At 43.0% G+C, this 24,369-nt stretch overlaps 1 protein-coding gene across 1 annotated transcript in view; it reads right to left on the bottom strand.

The window, feature by feature from the left end:
* Positions 1-24,369, bottom strand: part of LOC147747705 (complement factor H-like) — a 1,041,560-nt gene that overhangs the window by 303,825 nt on the left and 713,366 nt on the right. The window contains exon 19 of the mRNA XM_086954949.1: positions 4,865-5,050. Within this exon, the coding sequence (XP_086811075.1) occupies positions 4,865-5,050 (186 nt within the window). The remainder of the gene's footprint in view (positions 1-4,864; positions 5,051-24,369) is intronic.

Below are 24,369 nucleotides of genomic sequence, written 5' to 3'. Positions count from 1 at the left end.
CCACTGCGCTTTGTTACTGAAGTCCGATATAAAGCCCAGTGGCAACCGATGTTAAAATCAAAGTACTTACAATGCATTTAGCCGGAATTAACAACTCTGCTATAAATCCAGGCCAGGGGCACACTTACCAGTCCTGCGCAGCTTCCCAGGAGGATGAGATTGCAAATATGAAGTGCGGAGCTTGCCTTGAAAATGCAGGCGGCGTGTGACAGCAGGAAGAACGTCATGTTTATTGACCCGCCCCGCCCCAGCTAAGCTCATTTCAGCTAATCAGAGCAGCTGGTTAGTGTGAGGGCGGGCAATGGCTTATAACTCGAAAAAGACAACGAAGGGCTAATAAATAAAATGCTTAAAATACGTGTTTATAATTACAGAGCAGCGCGAGCTACTCCCAGAGGGTCGGCGAGCTACTGGTAGCTCGCGATCGACCTGTTGGAGACCCCTGCTATAAACAAATTAAATACATGTGAGAGAGGGGCCATGGCTAGATGAGAGGCACTGTTGGAGGGTAATAGTGAGGGAATTATTGAAGAGCCCCAAAAATGATTGCCGTATTCTGGTGCACTGTAAGATCATCATTTAATATGCTTTTAAAGCTAATACAATTCAATATATAATGACTAATGTGTTGTAGAATGCACCATTTTCCCCAAATTTTCCTGGGAGGAGACAACTCCAAGCCCCCTTTATAGTGGTCAGGCTTACTCGCTGCACTTGGTGTGCACCATATGCAGACCGGCGTGACAACATTTGCCTGGGCTGTTTTGAGTTTACAGTCCGGCCCTGGCAGGAGCCATACATTGAAAAGTTAGTTGCCGAGCAGCAACCTTTCCATTAAAATTTTCGATTTTTCTCAAATGTTTTCAATATAAGATACTAACATCTTTATTAATTCGAGTTTTTGGTGGTGTGCACACATGAGTGTTCATTTTGTTCCGAATTACTGTTTTAATGTTTGAAATGTAAATCGTACAAATTGCTTGGGGGCCCCCCACTTCCACTAGTGACAAAATGGGGGTCCTCAGACGTCAAAAGTTTGGGAACCACTGTCCTAATGTACACATGAGAATAGAAAAGCAGCAGCGTATTTTCAAGGCAACATTTGTGATTGTAATGGCGACCCAAAATCCGGTTTTCGCCTATATCTGATTTAGAATAAAGCTCTAATAAGGACATATGTGAAACTTCAGCCATTCCCTCACCAGAGATTTCTGAAGTGCAAATAAATGCATGCAAGTAACTGGACTGTCACTACAAACTCAATATTTAATCCAGCCCTTGGATGGTAAAATATTGAAGTGTTAGTTAGGTTACAGTGGGTTCTAATAAAAGTTGGATTGGATGTTCATTTCTGAAAAAGGGATTTAGTCAATTCAGATGGAGCACTTCCTCAGAAACGTATGCCGTGCAACATCTCTGGCTTTTTTGTTCCTCAAAATCATGGTTCCTAAGTTTGGGGTTGCTTCGAAATGAAAAAAATAAGTCCCTTGATGGGCAAGGAGTTTTCTCCCAGTGCGTGTGTGTGTGTGTGTGTACCACTTTTAATTTTTCATGCCTGGGTTCACCATGCTTTGATGGTGGCCAGCCCTAAATGGAGTGGTCCTTTGGACACTGCAAATGCAGCGTATAGCAAACGGGCTATCAGCAATGAATGATGCCGGGTCCACCGGCTGTCAAACAGGGCTTCCCCTTTATCTATATGAGACAGGGCAATTGCAGATTTGGCAAAGTTGGAGATCTGCTGATTTTTATGCAGGGTTCAAGCTCTGCCAACCCTTATCTAATATGTGGAAATTGTGGCCATCCAGAAAATACCAGCTTCAAATCCTTCCCCAGATCCTGTCAGATAAGGAAAAAGGAAACAGTAGGCAAGAGAAAGACAGCTTAATATAAATAAAGCAAATGAACACCGAGAGTTAAAGGCAGGCATGCTTTTCCAAACGTCCACACTACTGTGCACTCATAGTTAAAAATAATTCATTCATACCACTACCCCATAGTAAGAATATTGATTGACAGCTCCCAAATCATGATCCAATTCCTTCTGGGGAGATGGGCAGGAGGCTGTTCATTCATATAAGATATTACTGCAGAAATGCTTTACAGGTTGGTAGTTTCCCTTTGACAACGTGGGAGTTTCATTTCTACCTGATAGGGAATTTCACCTGATGACAGTATATGAAAAATGTGTGACAATATCAGCATGGTTATGCACTGCCTAGTAAAAGGTAACCAGCTGTGGTTTACAACCTGCTGTCCTATTGTCCTCATCTATTTCATTTTGGCAAGGAAATACCAAGTTCTCCTTTTTCTCACTTATATTTTAAGACGTCTGGGCACACTTGGCTCGTCTTTCAATAATCTTCTTATATGTGTAATTGGCACCAAGGTCCGATTATGAAAAAGTCAAAATGAAAGATGATAATCTGTCAAGAACTACGTTTGACCTTTTTGGGTAGATTGTCTTTGTGTCCTGCAAAATAAACCTTTCATTAGGAGAACGGTGAAAAGGTAGAAGCAATGCATAGTCCCCAGGTTGCCATAACAGCAGCCAAAGTAAATGATCCAAAATTTCAGTTTAGTCTTAATTGAGTAAGGAAGACCATAATCGCTGTTCTAGGGTATTCCTGCTTTGATATTCGTACTCAATCGCCATGTACAGAATCTCTTTAATTTAAAAGCATTAAACATCTTGTTTATTTATCTAACTATTCATGTACATGGCTTGTAACACAGCGACTTATGGTGAAGCCATTTTGTGGTCCTGTTGTACAATGAAGTGTAGTTATTGAAAAGCACTGAAAACAACCCATCAGTGAAATATGTGTGTCTTATGTGGGTGAAAAATAACTTTAAGGTTCGTCAGATACAGATAGCTTGACTCCAGTGGTGTGGAGAGCATGGGACTCACGTCTGAGCATACCCATCCCACTCGGGGTGACAAATGCAGGGTTTGCTCAGACGTGAGTCCTGTGCTCTCCACACCACTGGAGTCAAGCTATCCTGGCTGAAGACGGCTGATAGCCAGAAACCGGTCCTAGGATGCCTGATTCCAGTCCAGGGAAGACATGGCTTGGCATTTCGGGCTGGACTGTTCCCATGAGGCACAGGGTCAAGGCTGATTTGCATATGGCCATGTCTGAACTGGGGTGGTGTGGAGTGCAAAAAAAACGATGGATTTAGGCCCTGATCTCTGTACTGGGGTGAATGTATGACATTGTTCTGCATTCTGCCCATCAACTGTTGGTTTTGCATTTGTCACCCCGAGTGGGAAGGGTTTGCTCAGACATGAGTCCCGTGCTCTCTACACCACTGGAGTCAAGCTATCCTGGCTGAAAACGGCTGATAGCCAGAAATCGGTCCTAGGATGCTTGATTTCGGTCCAGGGAAGACATGGCTTGGCAGTTCGGGCTGAACTGTTCCCATGAGGCGCAGGGTCAAGGCTGATTTGCATATGGCCATGTCTGAACTGGGGTGGTGTGGAGTGCAAATAAACGATGAATTTAGGCCCAGAACTCTGTACCGGGGTGAATGTATGACATTGTTCTGCATTCTGTCCGTCAACTGTTGATTTTGCATTTATTAAATAGTGCATCCTCGCTGAAAGTGGGGCAGTAATGATTGTCATTAGTGTTGTTTAAATCCATAAACTGAGAACTAGTGTAAAATAATGATTTTTTACTTGGGGTTGTTTTTAAATGACCAGGGGACCGGGGAAACTGCAGGGCGCCAAGTGCTATCACGCTGGTCAGGTAAGTGCTAAAGAAATCTATTTAGTGCGCAAAATGAATAAAACAATATAGGTTCGCCGCAGATTAAAAGCAGAATACTGAATAATAAGCTTTAAAAATGTTACCGCTGAATAATTCAAGGTTAACAACACAGCTCAACCTAAGTTCGATGCTCTAGTTTAGTCTTTATCTTAAATGAAGGGATTTCCCTCTTAGTCTAAGAAATCTTTTCTGAGCCAGAGAATAGCACACACAGTACACTGCTGCAGGGGATACACTAGCAGGAGCCATAGCTGGTAAAGGGGATCGATGGAGGAGGCCCCCAGTGAAGAGCACATATCAAACATGCTGTATTTCTCTTAACCCTCCAACAACTGACAACCTGTCACCCCAGCTTCTACAAGTTGCTGAAACACTAACTTTCTTCTGATAAACACTTCAGAAAAACTGAAAAAAGGAGTAATACTCCAGTGGACTCATTCCAATGTGACAGGTACTTGAAAGAAGGAATGGCTGAAAGGGGCTGAACCAAAGTGACCAATGCTTAAAGGGTACTGATCCAAAAACCATTTCTATGTATATGTGTTTGGTGTTGGTGACATAAACTTTGGCAGACAGCTAGAGCTTTTAGTAGTCAGACCTAACCAATACCCTACCTGGCTTGCTGTGGTGAAACAAAATGTAACACAAAGACTGAATAGTTCTCAAGAAGTTGCACCAAACGATGATATGTGCCACAATGACATTAACATAAAACTTTGCATTTCTTTAACAAACTCAAATGTGACATTTGTATGTGTGGTAGTATTTATACAGACACAATGATTATGAGACGCCTTATGGTTTTTAAATAAATGAATAGTGGCCTCCCTCAAACTCTGTTAGCTTATCAGAATAGAAAGACAGGACAACTCCTTTCAAAATCAAAACAAAAAATACAAATAGGCAAATTTGTAGACCAGTAGTGTTATGAATGTTTTTTGAAATAAAAATGGCTCAGGAAAATTAGAGGTTTAAACATATCACTGAATGTCAATGTATTTAAAAACAACCAATAGTGGATTTACTTCAGTTTTTAAAAATCGTCATTAGGTTTGGAGAACATACATCACATTTTAAGAAGAGATACTCACTGTTGTCACATTCTGGATAATCCAGCTTCCCTTGCAAGCACTTTACAGTCATTTTTTTATTTGGTTTCTTGTAGAAACCTGGTTTACATGCAAACTCCACCATGCTTCCATCTTTAATTTCTATATTTTCATTCATAGGGATAATGTTCTTTGGATCCATTTCTTTGGATGATGGTGTGCAAGATCCTGCAAACCAAAGCATCATATGTACTTATTAATATTTTGTATACATTTTCAATTGTCATCCCCTCTTTATTTCAGCTTTTTAGAATAGCTAAGAAACAAGACTCAAATTTGAATCTTAATCCTAACGGACAGAAGCCACTTTTTATGTCTCAGTAATAATCAGCTTTAGTTTTCTTTCGGTAGACCTATTGTTTCCAATCAGGGCCGGCTTTAAAGAGGCGTGGCCAGTGCCACTTAACTGACTCAGGGGTTAATTTTGTAATATATTAGGGGTTTAAAAGCACTTGATGCAGAGTTTCTTAGTATTCAGTAATTTTCAGGCAACAATAAAAATGTGAAGATAATGCGGGTGATTAGTGTACCTGCTGGAGAGAGATTGGATTTTTCTCTAGCGGCAGTTCTGATTCATAAAGTAGCGCATAGGATTATTAAGTCTGCTGCAAAGAGCGTGCACCATGCAGATCACAGAAGAGTATATTATGTAGATAATTCAGTAGGTTAATGCTTTTGTCGCATAAATAAATTTTTTTACTTGCACTTTATAAATTTCAATCTTAATGTAGCACAGTGAGCTATGAACTTTCAAAGAGCTACATACACACTGCAAAGTATAGGTCAATATATTCTGATTATGATCCCTTCTTTCATTATACTAAATTGGTCTAGCTGTATAGAAATCAGTTCTAACCACAGTGTTAAATTTTAAATCCTGAGTTAGTGCTTCTCCAGACCAAGCACTCTCAAAATATACTGCTTACCTGTACAATGCCATCCAGCTCCTACATCTTGTAGTCCTCTTTCTCTTACATAACATTTCTTATACACTGATGTACATACATATGATTAATTTACTCTGTACAAAGTGTGTGGGTTGTAAAGTCCTCCCACAACCTACACTGTTACGAGGAACACTATGAAAATGAAATAAATACATGTGAGAGAGAGTTTATGGAGACATGAGGGCTACTGTTGGATGGTGGTTGTGATGGAATCTGTGGAAGAGGAAGTCATTGGTGGGTGCCAACAAGCATTGCTGCACCGTGCACCACCAGCTCTAAATCCGGCTGTGTTTCCAATACATAAGATGTACCTAAAAAGTGCTTTGTAACAGCTCCTGCCTTATGATTGGATGGATGTGTTATCTGTCTCTATGATCAGCTTTTTATTCAATACTAGCAGCCCGTCCCGACCTTGTCCGGGAGCAATCATGCTTCAGGGCCCCCGCCCGCCCCGACGTTGTCTGTGGGTCCCCCGGATCCTTCCTTCATATATTGCAGTATTATACCTCTATGTTTCCTTTGTACGCTTTTGTAACCTGCATGTGTCACTTTTTCCTCATGTAATGCACCGTTTGCTAGCTCTTGTATTTTGTTGGCTCACGATTCTCACTTTTGTAATGCACGGTTTTCTACCTCTTTTGCTTCATTTAATGCTCACCTCTCCTCCCTGCCTGTATTTCACCTACGCTCACCGATCCTCCCTCCTGTAGCTTTTGTATTTCACCTACCTCCTTCATCGCTCACCGCTCCTCCCCGCCTGTCCGCCGCTCCTCGCCGCTCCTCACCGCCTGTCCGCCGCTCCTCACCGCCTGTCCGCCGCTCCTCCCTGCCTGTCCGCTGTTCCTCCCCGCGCTGATGTCCGCCGCTCCTCCCTGGCTCCTGATGTCAGCACGCACGTCGCGGCCGGCCGGCGCTACTTCCAAGGGACTACTTTTTTTTTTAGGTAAATATTTTAAATAACGTATATTTTTTTATTTTATATAGCCTATGTCCATCTACAGACCCTGCCAATTACAACGATGTATCGGGTGTTTGGATTGGCGCTGTGGTTCCCGAGTTTACCCGCCTCAAAGGTTCAAAGTTCTTCCTTTATAATAGTAGTATAGATATTTTCTCCTCATTTGTATGGTTGTGCCACCCAGGAGCATTTTAGTCTCACAGGGGCTGATTCACAGAACTAACTTACAACAAAATCCTAAACGTGCTACTTTTGGTTTTCACAGAAGCCATTTAGTAGTCTTAAATTAGGATTTTGTGTTAAATTAGGATTTTGTCTTAATTTAGGACAAAATCCTAATTCAAGACAAAATCCTAATTTAAGACTACTAAATGCCTTCTGTGAATGCCAAAGTAGTAAGTTTAGGATTTTGTCTTAAGTTAGTTCTGTGAATCGGGCCCACAGAATTCTGACTGGATGAGTGGTATCCTTCCACTGCATATTTGTGGTGTTTCCCTTCTTTCTCCTCACTTTTTCTTCACTTATCCTCTACCTCCCATCCTGCCCCATGTGTTATTTATCTATTTCCTTGTCCAATTATTTTTAAGAAAGTCCCACAGCTAGAAAATGCTGCCAGGCAACTTGAATCATTTTGACAGGCTTCATGCACACTTTCTGCTTACTTTCCTATATTGTAATTTGCTACTCTGACATGGCAATTAACCGTGTTAGAACTGTAAATTAAAAATTGTCTGCCATGCATCATTATGAATGCAGACGTCATGATGTATGTATGTCCAGGTCTCTTGATGCAAGGTGGGCAATGTGGAATATGTTGTCTTAGAAAAAGGATACACTATTACCCTAGCGTACAAGTAATGACTAGGTATGGGTAAAACATTATTTACACTGGCAAACTTATTGAAATATCCAAATTATGTCAAATTCTTTAAAAAACGTCATATTATGCTATTTTGTGTAAGTTTTATGAAGAGTGTGCACCGCCCATAAAAAATGTATTTGCCACACATGCCTTTACTGGTAACACAAAAATTATTACACAGAAAATACATGTGGACCATATGACATTTATTATTGCATCTGTTTATCCCCAGTTTTTAATTCTGTACATCAATTGAATGTTACTGTGTATAAGGAAATTAAGATATATTTTTTATGTATAATAGCAGTTTGAAGTAATAATAATCCTTCGTGACATGTATGGTCCCCTGTATCAAACTCTGCCTTTATCGCTGTTAGTATGAATGGACAACGAATGAATGAATGAATGAAAATATTTGTAGAGCGCACTGCTGCCGAGGCGTCCTGGCGCTATGGAAAATGAACAGAACACAATGCAACCACGAGTTATTGTTGAGTAAAAAGCCAGGTTTTGATTTCCCTATGGAACATCCTTCTGTTCAATTCCTTTCTCAAAAGAATGGGAGCTGAATTCCATAATTTAGAAGCAAGAAAGGAGAAACGTTTTCCTCCCCTTCTTACTTTCTTTATCTTGGGAAGTTTGACCAACCCAAGCGTGGCTGATCTTAAATCACGTGCAGGTATGTACCGGGGAAACAAGGACTGCACATCCTCTGCCATACCACCAGATAGGGCTTTATGAACCAGACCGAGTGATTTGAACTCGATGCGTCTTCGTACTGGGAGCCAATGAAGTTGTTTTAAGGCAGATGAGGTAGGATGGTATTTCGGTAAGTTGAGTAAGACTCTGGCCGCTGCATTTTTAATTGATTGCAGTTTGGCCAGTTGTCTTACCCCGGCTCCCAAGTACAGAGCATTACCATAGTCAATTCTCGAAAGAATTGTGGCAATTATCACCGTTTTCCTCAGAATAAGAGTAATAAACGGAAGGATAATAAAAAACAGGCTGATGACAGTTGATTAATCTGTGCATCCCAGGTCAGCTCATTATCAAACATAAAGCCAAGATTTCTGACCTTAGTTACTGGCACTGGGCAGGCCCCTGCTGAGGATGGCCACCAATGCTGGGCCAGATGGAAGACTTATGTCCAAACTCTACAACTTCTGTTTTTTCTGTATTTCATTTAAAAGAGTTATCACTCATCCAATTCATCAAAGCCGAGATGCAATTAGAGAATTTGACTACCATTACATCCTCTGCCTGGGTTACTGATACTATCAGCTGAGTGTCATCAGCATATGACACCAACGAGAACCCAAAACTCTTTATTAGTTTTGCCAATGGGGCAACATAAATATTAAAAAGAGTGGGGGATAATGCTGATCCCTGAGGGACACCTCCCGGTAACAAGAATTCCTCCGACTGAAGTCCGTCCCAGTGGATGATTTGTTTTCTGGATGCCAGGAATGAGGACAATAAGGCTAAAGCTGAATCCGAGATTCCGATGTTCTGAAGCCTTTGAATTAACACCAGATGGTTCACAGTATCAAAGGCTGCTGTTAAATCTAGCAGAACCAGAATAGCCCTACCCCCGGAGTCCATGACTTTGCGTATTTCTTCAGCTGCCATAAGCAAAGCGGTTTCTGTAGAGTGGTTCGAGTGGAAGCCATGCTGGGTGTTATCAAGAATATTATAAGATTCGAAGAAGGATGTTATCTCCATATTCATGGCCTTCTCTAATACTTTGGCAGGGAATGGTAAACAGGAAATGGGACGTTATTTTTTTTTGTCCAGTGGGTCGAGCTTGGGCTTCTTTAAGAGGGGACGTTTGACCAACCCAAGCGTGGCCGATCTTAAATCACGTGCAGGTATGTACCGGGGAAACAAGGACTGCACATCCTCTGCCATACCACCAGATAGGGCTTTATGAACCAGACCGAGTGATTTGAACTCGATGCGTCTTCGTACTGGGAGCCAATGAAGTTGTTTTAAGGCAGATGAGGTAGGATGGTATTTCGGTAAGTTGAGTAAGACTCTGGCCGCTGCATTTTTTATTGATTGCAGTTTGGCCAGTTGTCTTACCCCGGCTCCCAAGTACAGAGCATTACCATAGTCAATTCTCGAAAGAATTGTGGCAATTATCACCGTTTTCCTCAGAATAAGAGTAATAAACGGAAGGATAATAAAAAACAGGCTGATGACAGTTGATTAATCTGTGCATCCCAGGTCAGCTCATTATCAAACATAAAGCCAAGATTTCTGACCTTAGTTACTGGCACTGGGCAGGCCCCTGCTGAGGATGGCCACCAATGCTGGGCCAGATGGAAGACTTATGTCCAAACTCTACAACTTCTGTTTTTTCTGTATTTAATTTAAAAGAGTTATCACTCATCCAATTCATCAAAGCCGAGATGCAATTAGAGAATTTGACTACCATTACATCCTCTGCCTGGTTTACTGATACTATCAGCTGAGTGTCATCAGCATATGACACCAACGAGAACCCAAAACTCTTTATTAGTTTTGCCAATGGGGCAACATAAATATTAAAAAGAGTGGGGGATAATGCTGATCCCTGAGGGACACCTCCCGGTAACAAGAATTCCTCCGACTGAAGTCCGTCCCAGTGGATGATTTGTTTTCTGGATGCCAGGAATGAGGACAATAAGGCTAAAGCTGAATCCGAGATTCCGATCTTCTGAAGCCTTTGAATTAACACCAGATGGTTCACAGTATCAAAGGCTGCTGTTAAATCTAGCAGAACCAGAATAGCCCTACCCCCGGAGTCCATGACTTTGCGTATTTCTTCAGCTGCCATAAGCAAAGCGGTTTCTGTAGAGTGGTTCGAGTGGAAGCCATGCTGGGTGTTATCAAGAATATTATAAGATTCGAAGAAGGATGTTATCTCCATATTCATGGCCTTCTCTAATACTTTGGCAGGGAATGGTAAACAGGAAATGGGACGTTATTTTTTTTTGTCCAGTGGGTCGAGCTTGGGCTTCTTTAAGAGGGGACGGATACAGGACCTTTTCCACTGTGAAGGATATACTACGGAGGAAAGAATGGTGTTTAGCACTGGGGTCAGTTCAGCACTAATTTCCTCTGGCGCCAGATGTATTATGGGCAGTGGACACGGGTCCAAAGGGGAGCCAGATTTAAATTGAGGCAACATACGGGCTACTTTCTCTTCTGCCAAAACTGAGAAGTGAGATAAGCCATGTGCTCCGACCTTAAGTGTGGATTGCACTTGATCCTTTCCCTTGGAGTCTTCAGCCACACTGGAAAATTCATTGTATACCTTTTGAACCTTATTCTGAAAGAATAAGGCTAATTTATTTACAAAATCTTGGTCGGAAATAAAAGTTACATCCCGAGGACATTTCAGTAAGGATGTAACCGTTTGAAATAGCTCCTTAGGGACATTTGCCGCCTCTTGGATTTTGAGAGTGAAGAAAGTGGTTTTGGCCTGAATAATAGCTATCTTATATTCATTAAGTGCAGCACAGTAAACCTGCTTCAGAGCTGCATCATATTTTGTTCTCCAAGCACACTCTTTTTGCCAGCATTTGATTTTTAGTGCTTTAAGGTCCGCGGAGTACCATGAAGACGAGACTTTCTTCAGCTGTACTTTTTGAGTTTTTTCAGGAGCTATCTTATTGGATGCCTTATTAAGCCAACTATAGAATTCCAAGGCTGCATGATTTGAGTCGGACGAGATCAAAGGCTGCGAGTCGAGTGCAGACAGTAGATCAGATTTACTAACTGTCTTCCAGGCTCTATATTTAGTCATTGGTGGTCTAGTTCTCCGCTGACTGACCACTATTTTGAGATTTACGGTAAAATGGACCGCAGCATGGTCGGTCCAAGGGAGAGAAGCGACCCTATTCACCTCCATCCAGATATTGCTAGTACAGAGTCCATCCAGCATGTGACCCGCTATATGCGTGGGATGTTTTAGTCCAAAACTGGCAAGGATATCTAAAAAATGAATAGTGTCTGCATTATTGTTGTACTCCAAGTGGAGATTAAAGTCTCCAAGGATGGTAAAACTGTCCGTGTCCATGCAGGATTCAAGGTAGGTCTGAACTGACAACTGACTTTTAGGACAAATGAGAATGAGTGTTTATGAGTGTGTGAGTATGAGTGTGTGAATGAATGGGTTGTTGGGATGCTACCTTTTTGAATTTATAGATTATTTATACATAAAAATGGATCACTTGATTATTAATATATTTTGATATGCCTTTGAATTCATGACCCTGTGCATATTTCTGTAGATAGGCCAGTTTCCTGGGAATGTATCTATTGGTGACTTGTTAGCGCCTATTTGATCCATACAGGTAGCAACATTTTGTAGTATTTAGTTGTCCTCTTTCCCCTGTGTCCCTATCTTTATCAGAAATCAGGTGGCCTCTTTGTTTAAGTGGTTCCTCCCATAAAAAATGTCTTTGCCACACATGCCTTTACCACACATGCCTTTACCATGCAATCACTTTACCACGCATATGCCTTTACCATGCATACGCCTTTCAATGAAATGGTAAGTATATATCAGGTAAGTGAAATCCCTAATATGTATGCATGTATATATTCACTGAAAAAGACATAGGTTTTGGGGACGTTATAGTTAGAAATTGGCATTTAAAAAACTTAGAAATTCACTGAAGAAACCACAGGTTTCAGGGACGTTATATTTGGACATTTCGCTCGTACAAAACCAGAGAAATTTCTTAGTTGAGCTAACTATAACTTGCGCCCCCGCAATGCATTGCTGATGACATCACATATTACAACACTGATAACATGGTCAGTGACATTACTAATAAGATCACTGATGACATCTCAAATGACATCACTGATGACACCATCCAGTGACTGAGTTTTCTAAAAAGTTTCAATATGTTTTATATATGTATATATATATATATATATATATATATATATATATATATATATATATATATATATATATATATATGTATATATATATATATATATATATATATATATATATATATATTACCTACTGGCGGTCGCCAATAGGTAGATATAGTTAGGATCTACTTTCCATAGGAAATCTGCAACATTCTATTGGGAATAACTTTGGCGCTGTGGACGAATCTTCGCGAATTTCTCAAAGTTCGTGGCCCGCTCCGCTCCGGTCCTTCCCTGAAAGTTTGGGGGAGATTCGTCAAGCGGGGGCCGAGATATAAGGGGGTCCCAAAACGTGTTTTCCCCATGTTAATTTCCATAGGGCGGTCGAACTCACTTTTAGCCCGAACGGTTGAATGGATTTCCACCAAACTTGGCAAAATTGTAGGGACTGGTAGCCCGATGTGCCTTTGCTATGTCTCAAGATATGTGCTCCAGTGTTTTTTGAGTAATTTAGGTTCAAAAAAATATATATATCTATGGCAGCGCCCCGGTACGCGCACCGGGGAGCGCTCTGGGCGCACCACGTGAGGTGCGCATGGAAAGCTGATTGGCTCTCGGGTGTCTGTAAACATTCGAAACAGTCCGGAGCGGCCGCCATCTTGTGTCTCGGTAGGATTGAGACACAAGAGGTGGCAAAAACAAAGGGGCAAATGACCATAAGGGGGCGGAGTAGACCCCCCTGACCCCCTAGGTTTGATGTGGGGGCCATAAAAGGGCCCCGCGGGGCAAAACAAATATATATATTTTTGGATTTTCACGGGGGGGGCGCCCGGTAGGCGCACCGGGGAGCGAACCGGGGAGCGTACCATGGGGAAAAAAGAAGGACAGTTTTCAAAAAATGTAGCATTTTTTTATAAATTGGAGGTAGTTCTAAAAAGAACTGGTTTTTTCTTCTTTTTGTTTTTTTATATTTTTTTTAAACATTTTTTACTTTTTTGGGGTTTTCTGAACAGTTTTATATTTTTTTTGTATTTTTCATGGGGAGAAACGAAAAAACAGGGAATTGAAAATGGCTCAACTGGAGCAAAAAAAAAAAATGAAAAAATTAGGGTTTTTTGGGGCATTTGTGGTTGTCCCCAGCAAGGACGAGGAGCTTTATGCTCAGTTCACCATAGGAGATGGTCTTCCCACAATGAATGCATGTTATTCGGAAATCCGCAAACCGTGGCTGAATGCAAGGGATCGACTCTCTTGCGTCTGGTCCCGACGGAGTGGGTTGCTCTCTTTTGGAGGTGGTGCTTGTAGATTGGGGAGGGTTACTGGCCTGTTCCCTCATCTCTGCAACAGAATAGTTGATTGGATGCATGCGCTGCATGTGTCTAATCATTGTGTTGTTTCCGAATTAATATTTTTTATTAGGGTTCCCCCTAGAAAGTTCTATGCCACAGATTAGGCAAGTCACCTTGGCCGCATTGACTTTTTTCTTGCCCTCTGGGATCGAAAAAAACTCCCATACAATGTGTGGTCTTGGCTGGTATGGGGTATTGTGTTCTTCCAGCCATCTTCTCCTCCCCTCCTCCTCCTCCCTCCTCCTCTTCCTCCTCTTGTTGACCACCAATGTAATCTTGTGGTGGGCCTCTTGGTGGTTCTGGTGGTGGTGGTGGTGCAGATGCTCCAGCTGCTGCTGCTACTGTAGCCATTTCAAAGTACAAAATATACCTCAAAGATTGCAAGACAGGTCTTCCTAAGTCAAAGGACAAAGTCAGAATAAGGAAAAAAGGTGGGGTCTTTCATCATTTGGAAAAAAGGCCTGAACCAATGAGAAGTGTTATTTTCAGGTCACAAGACCAGGGATTTCATCATTATGAAACCAAAACTGTTATGAACCAATGAAAAGTGTTATTTTCTGGTCACATGACCCGACGCGCTTACGCGACGCGCCCCAGGTCACGTCGCGTAAGCGCGTCGGTTGTTTACGTTGCGCGATCGTATTCGCTCGAGTGCTTCCGGGTGCGCTTACGCCGTGCGTATCACGCGGACGCGGCTACGCGATGCGTCACGATCATGTTTTTGTTCGCAACGTTGGCGCTCACAGGACGCTCCCCGGTTCGCGCACCGGGGCGCTTCAAAAGACTACGCTCTCCGGGGCGCTAACCGGGGCGGCCCGGGAGCGCTCCACGGTAAAAAAAAATATATATATATATACATTAAAAATTTGTTTTAAATACAAATAAAATATAGGATTAAATTAATTTTCAAAAATATTACATTTCATAGCTATAGACATTTGCTATTAACACAATTTTGAAATTCTAAGAAAAAAACATAGGTTTGGGGCCATATATATAGTTAGGAATTAGCATTTAAAAAACCTATGAAATTCACTGAAAAAACCATAGGTTTCACACCAGTTATAGTTAGGAATTAGCATTTTAAAAACCTAAGAAATTCACTGAAAAAAACATAGGTTTCACACCAGTTATAGTTAGGAATTAGCATTTAAAAAACCTATTAAATTCACTGAAAAAACCATAGGTTTCACACCAGTTATAGTTAACTGGAAATTTTACTGACATAAAACCATTGAAATTCCACGTTATAGTTAGTTGGACTCACTATAACTTGCGCTCCTGCAATGCACTGCTGATGACGTCACATATTACATCACTCATGACATGGTCAGTGACATCACTCATGAAACCTATGGTTTTTTCAGTGAATTTCTTAGGTTTTTAAAATGCTAATTCCTAACTATAACTGCTTTGAAACCTATGGTTTTTTCAGTGAATATATATATATATATATATATACACACACAGACATATGCCAGGGTGTATTAAAGAATGAGTTTGTGCATGGGTGTCTGAATGGATGATTTAAAAGGTGTATGACTGACTGTATAAGTGAGTGATTAAATGTGCCTTACTAATACATGGGTGACTAGCTAATCTGTATGAATGTCTGTATCAGTCTGTCAGTTGGTGTGGAAGTGGCTGCTTGGGTTGATGAGTAGCTACAAGAGTGTCTATATGGGTTTTTGATTGGTTGTCTGAGTACATGAATGGGTGCCTGAGTAACTGTGTGGGTGGGTGGGGTATGTGTATGTGACTCCCTGCATGGATGTGTGAGTGGGAGATTCACTGGGTGTATGGGTTCAAGAGAGCATCTGTGAAGGGCTGTATGGTTCGGTGAGTGTGGGTATGGTGTTTTGGTGAGTGAATGGATGTCTTAGTGATACATGTGTGAGTAAATACATATGTGAAAGGCAGTATATGTGAGTGTTGGAGTATATAAATGATCATTTGTGCGAGTGACTGATTGTGAGAGTGGCTGTATAGATGAGTGTGTGCTTGAGTCAGTGATTGTATAAGAGAGTAAGTATGTGTTAGTATCTGTATAAATAAGTGAGGTGGTGTGTGTACAACTGTGTAGGTGAGTAAATGGGAGTATGATTAATTCTTTGCATGACTGACTAACTGTGCAAGTAACTCAATGGGGGAGTGGCGGTGTATGAGTGTCTGTATGGGTGTATGATTGAATATGATAGTGGCTGTATTGATGAGTGACTGTATGGATGAGGGAGTGGATGTGTGTGTAGACCTAGGAATACGTGAGTGGGTATGTAGTAACTGGTATTGGTGTGTCTAAGCTTTCAAGAATGGCAGTCTGTATTTTAGAGAGGGTGTATCAAAGGTCATATTAGGCTGTGAGGCAGTGCATAAGATTACCACGTGGATGATGTCATCAGTGATGTCACTGACCATGTCAGGAGTGATGTGATATGTGATGTCATCAGCAGTGCATTGCAGGGGTGCAAGTTATAGTTAGCTCAACTAACTATAACAGTCAAATTACTCTGGTTTTGTACGAGTGAAATGTCCAACTAACTATAATGTCCCTGAAACATGTGTTTTTTTCAGTGAATTTCTATGTTTTTTATGCTAATTTCTAACTATAACGTCCTGGAAACATATGTTTTTTTTCTGTGAATTTCTATGATTTTTTAAATGATTATTTCTAACTATAACATACCTGAAAATTATGGTTTTTCAGTGAATTTTTAAGGTTTTTAAATGCTAATTTCTAACTATGCCTACATAGGTAGGACATGTGCCGAAAGAGGAAGAAAGAAGCAAGAGAAGGGCAGAAAGAGGCAGGAGAGGTGCAAAAGAAGCAAGAGGAATTCAGAAAGAGGCAACAGAAATACAGAAAGAGGAAGAAAGGTGAAGAAAGAAGCAAGAGATATGCAGAAAGAACCAAAAGAGGTGCAGACTCTGACTGAACCTTACAACAGACTCATACAATGTAGCTTAATCACTAATTCTTTTCTGAAGATGTCCTAAACCTCACTTTTCTCTTGAAGGTTCACTATTAGTAGACTATTCAGAATGTTAGGCCTACCGAATGTAAAATCCTAAGCATATCACTGCTGTAAGTCTGACCAAGTTTATGAAGGTATGCATGCGTGTCTATGCTTTTACCTAGTGACATGTTAAATGAAAATAAACATATAAACACTTGAATACCTGTGTTTCAAACAGTATACTCAGTAAATGTGTGTAAAAAAGGTATATGCATTTCTTTCTGCTCATAATACAGGGCACATGGGTATTAAATAGTATATTTGAGCATCTCTCTATAACACATATATACATAAGACATGTCTGCCTGTGCAACCAAATGACAGGGAAGAACTAAGAAGATTTAACCAGCTGTAAGAAAATCTACCCGCTTTTTAAGCTACCATCTTCAGATGCATAACACATGTGAGAATACATGTGCATAGAGACATATACCTCAGTCACGAGAGCATGCAGACCTTTAAACGTGACAACTTGCACTGCCCATTTGAATATAAAAACAGGCAAGAGAAGTACAGAACGGAGGAAGAGAATTGCTGAAAAAAACAAGAGAGGTGCAGAACGAGTAAGAAATGTGCAGAAAGAGGTAAGAGGAGTGCAGAAAGAGGCAAGAGAGGAACAGAAAGAGATAATAGAGGAGCAGAAAGAGGTACGTGAGGTACAGAAAAAGGCAAGAGAAGTGCAGAAAGAGGCAAGAGAGGTACAGAAAGAAGCAACAGAGTTGCAGGAGACCAGAGAACTGCAGAAAGAGGCAAGAGAGTTACAGAAACAGGCAAGAGAGGTGCAGGAAAAGGGAACATGGGTTCAGAAAGGCAAGAGAGGTATGGAAAGAGAGAAGGAGAGAGCAGAAAGAGGCAAGAGGGGTGCACAAAGAAGCAACAGAAATGCAGAAAGAAGCAAGAGAAGTGCACAAACAAGCAACAGAGGTACAGAAAGAGGCAAGAGAGGTAAAAAAAGATACAAGATAAGTACAGAAAGAAGCAAAAGAGGTGCAGAAAGAGGCAAGAGAGGCAGAGAAAGAGGGAAGAGGGGTGCAGAAATAGGGAAGAGGGATGCAGAAAGAAGCAAAATCAGTGCAAAAAGAACCAACAGAGGTGCTGAAGGAGGCAAGAGGGGTGCTAACATTTTCAAGAGAGGCGCAGAAAGAACCAACAGAGATGCATAAACAGACAAGAGGGGTGCAGAAATAGGCAAGCGAAGTTCAGAAAGAAGCAAAAGAGGTGCAGAAGGAGGCAACAGGATTGAAGAAAGAGGCAAGAGAGTTGCAGAAAGAGGCAAGAGAGGTATACAAAGAGGGAAGAAGGATGCAGGAAGAAGCAAATGAAGTGCAGAAACAAGCAACAGAGGTGCAGAAAAAGGGAAGAGGGGTACAGAAAGAGGCAAAAGAAGTACAGAAGGAAGCAACAGAGGTGCAAAAAAAGGCAAGGAATATGCAGAAAGGGGCAATAGAATTACATAAACAGGCAAAAGAGGTGCAAAAAGTAGGAACAGGGGTGCAGACAGAGGCAAGAGAGATGCAGAAAGATCAACAGAGATGCAGAAAGAGGCTAGAGGAGTGCAGAAAGAGGCAAGAGAAGTGCAGAAAAAAGCAAATGAGGTGCAGAAAGAGGCGAGAAGTGCGGAAAGAAGCAACACAGGTGCAGGAGGAAAGAGAGGTACAGAAAGAGGCAAAAGAAATGCAACCGAGGTGCCAAAGGAGACAAGAGAACTGCAGAAAGAGGCGAGAGAGTTGCAGAAACAGGCAAGAGAGGTGCAGAAAAAGGGAACGGTGGTGCAGAAAGAGGCAAGAGGAGTGCAGAAATAAGCAACAAATGTGCAGAAAGAAACAAAAGAGGTGCAGAAGGAGTAAGAAATGTGCAGTAAGAGGAAGGAGAAGTGCAGAAAGAGGAAAGAGAAGTATAGAAAGAGACAAGAGAAGTAGAGCAAGAGGCAAGAGGGGTGCAGAAAGAAGCAAGAGAAGTGCAGAAAGAAACAAGAGAAGTGCATAAAGAAGCAACAGAGATGCAGAAAGGGGCAAGCGGGGAGGAGAAACAGGAATACAGAAAGAAGCAAGAGAGTTGCGGAAAGAAACAAAAGAAGTGCATAAAGTAGGAACAGAGATGCCGAAAGAGGCATAAGGGGAGCAGTAAGTGGGAAGAGGGGTGCTTGAAGAGGCACAAGGGTTGCAGAAAGAAGGGACAGAGGTGCAAAAAGAAGCAAGAGAATTGCAGAAAAAAGGAACAGAGGTGCAGAAAGAGGGATGGTGGGTGGAAAAAGAGGCAAGAGAAGCACAGAAAGAAGCAACAGAGATGCAAAAAGGTGAAACAGAGGTGGAGAAAGTGCCAAAAGGGGTGCAAAAAGAAGCAACAGAGGTGCAGAAATAAATAAAAGAAGAGCAAAAAAGAAAAAACAGGGATGCAGCAAGAGGGAAGAGGGGTGCAGAAAGAAGTAAGAGAGGTGCAGAAAGAAAAAGAAGTACCGGAAGAAGGAACAGAGGTGCAGAAAGAGACAACAGGAGTGCAAAAAGAGGGAAGAGGGGTGCAGAAAGAGGCACGAGGGGTGCTGGAAAAAGCAAGCGAGGTACAGAAAGAAACAAGAGAAGTGCAGAAAGAAGCAACAGAGGTGCAGAAAGAGACAAGAGGGGAGCAGAAAGAGGGAAGAGAGGTGTGTGCAGAAAGAGGCACAAAGGTTACAGAAAGAAGGGACAGATATGCAGAAAGAGGTACAAAAGGGGGTGGTGATGGACGGAGAATCTAAACCAATCAAACACTCAAACCCAGTCAACAGATCTGGGTTTAATCCATCACCGTTATTTAGCCCACTCTGCCACCCCAGTTAAGAACATGGCCATATGCAAATCAGTCTGACCCTGTGCCACATGGGAACAGTCCAGCCCAAAATGCCAAGCCATGCCTTCCCTGGACCGGAAACAAGCTTCCGAGGACCGGTTTCTGACATTTCAGCCGTCGTCAGCCCGGCTTGCTTGAATCCAGTGGCAAAGTGAGCAAGGAACTCACGTCAACTTATGGCGAAGAAAGTGGTACAAAAGGGGGTGGTGATGGACGGAGCATCTGAACCACTCCAACACTCACACCCAGTCAACAGATCTGGGTTTAATCCATCACCGTTCTTTAGCCCACTCTGCCACCCCAGTTCAGACATGGCCATATGCAAATCAGTCTGACCCTGTGCCTCATGGGAACAGTCCAGCCCGAACTTCCAAGCCATGCCTTCCCTGGACCGGAAACAAGCTTCCGAGGACCGGTTTATGGCATTTCAGCTGTCTTCAGGCCGGCTTGCTGGAATCCAGTGGCAAAGTGAGCAAGGGACTCACGTCTGAGCATACCCTGCCAACTTATGGCGAAGAAAGTGGTACAAAAGGGGGTGGTGATGGACGGAGAATCTGAACCAATCAAACACTCACACCCTGTCAACAGATCTGGGTTTAATCCATCAGTGTTCTTTAGCCCACTCTGCCACCCCAGTTCAGACATGGCCATAAGCAAATCAGTCTGACCCTGTGCCTCATGGGAACAGTCCAGCCCGAACTGCCAAGCCATGCCTTCCCTGGGCCGGAAACAAGCTTCCGAGGACCGGTTTGCAGAAAGAAGCACGAGAAGTGCAGAAAGAAGCAACAGAGATGTAAAAAAGGGTAACAGGGTGGAGAAAGTGGCAGGAGGGGTCCAGAAAGAAGCAAGCGAGGTGCAGAAAGCAAAAGAAGACCTGAAAGAAGGAACATAGGTGCAGAAAGAGGCAAGAGGGGTGCAGAAAGAGGGGTGTATAAAGAAGCATGAGTGGTGCAGAAAGAGGCAAGAGGGGTGCAAAAAGAGGGAAGAGGGGTGAAGAAAGAGGGAAGGGGATGCAGAAAGAGGCAAGAGAGCTGCAGAAAGAAAGAAAAGTGTAGAAAGAAGGAACAGGGATGAAGAAAGAGGCAAGAGGGGTGCAGAAAGAGGGAAGAGGGGCTGCTGATATGCAGCTTCCCTTGTCCATAAGCAATCTGCTATGCTTCGTGGAAGCAAGAGCATGGTTCCTGCTCCCGCTTCCACAAAGCAAAGCAAACTGCAATGTCCCAGGGTTGGGCACCCTGGGACATTGCTGGACCCTGCCCTTGGGGTGGTGGTCCCCTGGCCATAGAGGTCTCCAGGAGAGGGGCAGCATGGCCCCCACCCAATGTGAAAATAGCCCCGGGGAGACGGAGCCCTCTATTTCAATAATTAGTGCCCCGGGAGGTGGTTGTCCCTGGGGAAGTGTGGGGAGGGGCAGGAACCCCCCCATTCCTCTGGCAAAGTTTTGAAGCCCCAGGGAGGTGGCAGTCCCTGGGGCTTGGGGGGGCTAGTGAGGCCCCTGCCCTATTCAATTAGAAGCCCCAGTTAGGTGGTGGTCCCTGGGGCTGCATGGGGGGAAGGAGCTCCCCATGCATTACAATGATAAAGTCCCGCGGGTCCCTCATATAATTTCCTCATTGCCCCCGGGACCTTGCCTACCCAGGGGCTCAAAGAAACTTAACACGGGAACCCACGCTTAATTTTTTAAAACAAAGTTTGGCCGTATTCACGCACCCAACGCAAATCCGGCTGAAAATATAAAAAATAAATGCTTTTTTTGGCCCTGAGCAGGCCTAGGGGGTCAGGTTATTTCTACACTGCGCCCTTTTCTTGTTTGTTATCTGTTTTTTAACTGTTTTCTCGTGACGCGGTTTTACCAAGTCACAAGATGGCTGCCAACACTTCCTGGTTTGGAGTGTTGACTGCCAATCAAAATGAAGCTGTGCTCAGGAGGGTTTGCGAATCCTACTTGGCTGAAAGAGGCAGGAGGAGTGCGGAAAAAGGCAAGAGTGGAATAGAAAGAGGCAAGAGAGAAGCAGAAAAAGGTAAGTGAGGTACAGAAAGAGGCAAGAGAAGTGCAGAAAAAGGCAAGAGAAGTGCAGAAAGAGGCAAGAGGTACAGAAAAAAGGAACAGGGGTACAGAAAGAGGTAAGAGAGGTGCAGAAAGAGGGAAGAAGGGTGCAGAAAGTGGCAAGAGGGGTGCTGAAAGAAGCAAGAGAAGTGCAGAAAGAAGCAACAAAGGTGCAGAAAGAGGCAAGAAAGGTACAGAAAGAAGCACACGAGGTGCAGAAAGAGGCAAGAGAGGCAGAGAAAGAGGACAGAGGTGTGCAGCAAGAGTCGAGAGGATGCAGAAAGAAGCTAGAGCAGTACAGAAAGTACCAACAGAGGTGCAGAAAGAGGCAAGAGAGGTGCAGAAATGTGCAAGAGAGTAGCAGACAGAATCAAGAGCATTGCAGAAAGAACCAACAGAGGTGCAGAAAGAGGCCAGAGAAGTGCAGAAAAAGCAAATGAGGTACAGAAAGAGGCAAAAGGGGTGCAGAAAGAGGCAAGAGAGGAGCAGAAAGGGGAACAAGAAGTACACAGAGGCATGTGGGGTGCAGAAATCTGCAAGAGAAGTGCAGAAAGAAGCAAGAGGAAGATCCAACAGAGGTGCAGAAGGAGGCAAGAAGGGTTGCAGGACGAGGCAAGAGAAGTGCAGAAAGACGCAACAGAGGTGTAGCAGGAGACAAGAGAATTGCAGAAATAAGCAAGAGAGGTACAGAAAGAGGGAAGAAGGGTGCAGAAATGGCAAGAGGGTTGCTGAAATAAGCAACAGAAGTACAGATCCCATCCCACAGGGCCGGTCAACGTTGGAGACCGCGGGGGGCCCTAATGCCCCTGCGGTCCCAGCCAGCTCTCCGCCAACTGCAGGAGCAAGCATTGCTTTTGGACAAGGGGAGCTGCTGACATGCAGCTCCCCTTGCCCAAAAGCAATCTGCTTTGCTTCGTGGAAGCAAGAGCAAGTTTCCTGCTCCCACTTCCACGAAGCAAAATAGAAGTTCGCAATGACAGGGCAGGAGCCGTTCTCCCGCCCTGCCATTGCAAACTGCAATGTCCTGGGGGTGGGGGACATTGTTGGAGCCAGCCTTGGGAGGTGGTGGTCCCCAGGCCATAGAGGGATCCAGGAGGGGGGCGTGTGGCACCCCTCCCAATGTGAAAATAGCCCCGGGGAGGTGGTGGTCCCCGGGGGTTCACAAGGGAGCCCTGTATTTCAATAATTAGTGCCCCAGGGAGGTAGTGGTCCCCGGGGCAGTGTGGGGAGGGGCGGGAGCCCCCCCCCACTCCTCTGGCAATGTTTTGAAGCCCCGGGGAAGTGGCAGTCCCTGAGGCTTGGGGGGCCAATGAGACCCCCCTCCCTATTCAATTAGAAGCCCCAGGTCAGTGGCGGTACCTGGGGCTGCATGGGGGGAGGAGCCCCCATGCATTACAATGATAAAGTCCTGCAGGACCCCTCCTATAATTTCCTCATTGCCCCGGGACCTGGTCCAACTGGGACTTAAAGAAAGGAAGCACGGGAACCCACCCTTTGTTTTTTTAAAACAAAATTTGGCTGGATTCATGCACCGAGCATAAATCCGGCCAAAAATATAAAAAATAAATGCTTTTTGGGACCCTCTGAGCAGGTCTAGGGTGTCAGGGTGTTTCTACCCTGCACCCTTTTTTTGTTTTTTTATCCTTTTTTTTACTGTTTTCTTGTGACACGGTTTTACCAAGTCACAAGATGGCTGCCAAAACTTCCCGGTTTGGAGTGTTGACAGCCAATCAAAATGAAGCTTGTGCTCGGGAGGGTTCGCAAATCCTCCTCGGCCACCAAATATCAATATTTTAATTTTTGGAGTTTCTCAGGAATACTGAACAGATTTACACTATTTAAAAAAAGCACACTTTCTGAACCAAGACCTACCTTTTTGCTAAATGTGTTGTAATTCCATTCAGCAGTATGGGCTGTAGCTTGGTCTTAAGTTTCCTATGGAAATTACCATAGAGAAAACACATTTTAGGACACCCTTTTTTTTCGGCCCACTCTCCACGAATCTCCCCAAAATTTTCAAGAAAGAAGCTGACCTTCGTGAACCATTAGTTTCGAAAAATTTGCGAAGATTCGTCAAACTGCGCCAAAGATATTGGCAAATGAAAAAACACTTTTTGAATAGAAAGGAGGTCCTAACTATACCTACCCATTGACGACCGTCAGTGGGTAATATATATATATATATATATATATATATATATATATATATATATATATATATATATATATATATATATATATTTTCCACCAAGAAAAGATTAATGTCCGCACTCGCTCATTACATGAACTTGGGTTTATTTTACAAGGGACTTCGAACAATCCCCTTCACCTACGCGTTTCGACCGCAGGTCTTGGTCACAGTGTTACCACTAGTCCATCATTGCTTTTTAGTATTTATACCTCTCTGTCCAATGTGCATATAATGATGCATTATGGGTGAGGTAGTTTTTTAAAAAAAAACCTTTTCACATTCAGAAATATAACATTTGTTTTGCACAAAACACAACATTTGATGTCCAGTTATATCTGTCAACATAAGAGTGAGTAACGATTCTCTATTGTGCAATATACATCCTCAGTCTATATTCTCAATTGTGCAATATACATCC

The sequence above is a fragment of the Lissotriton vulgaris genome, chromosome 1_1 (assembly GCF_964263255.1).
Source record: "Lissotriton vulgaris chromosome 1_1, aLisVul1.2, whole genome shotgun sequence".
NCBI lineage: Eukaryota > Metazoa > Chordata > Amphibia > Caudata > Salamandridae > Lissotriton > Lissotriton vulgaris.
This window is presented reverse-complemented; position numbering and strand designations above follow the sequence as displayed.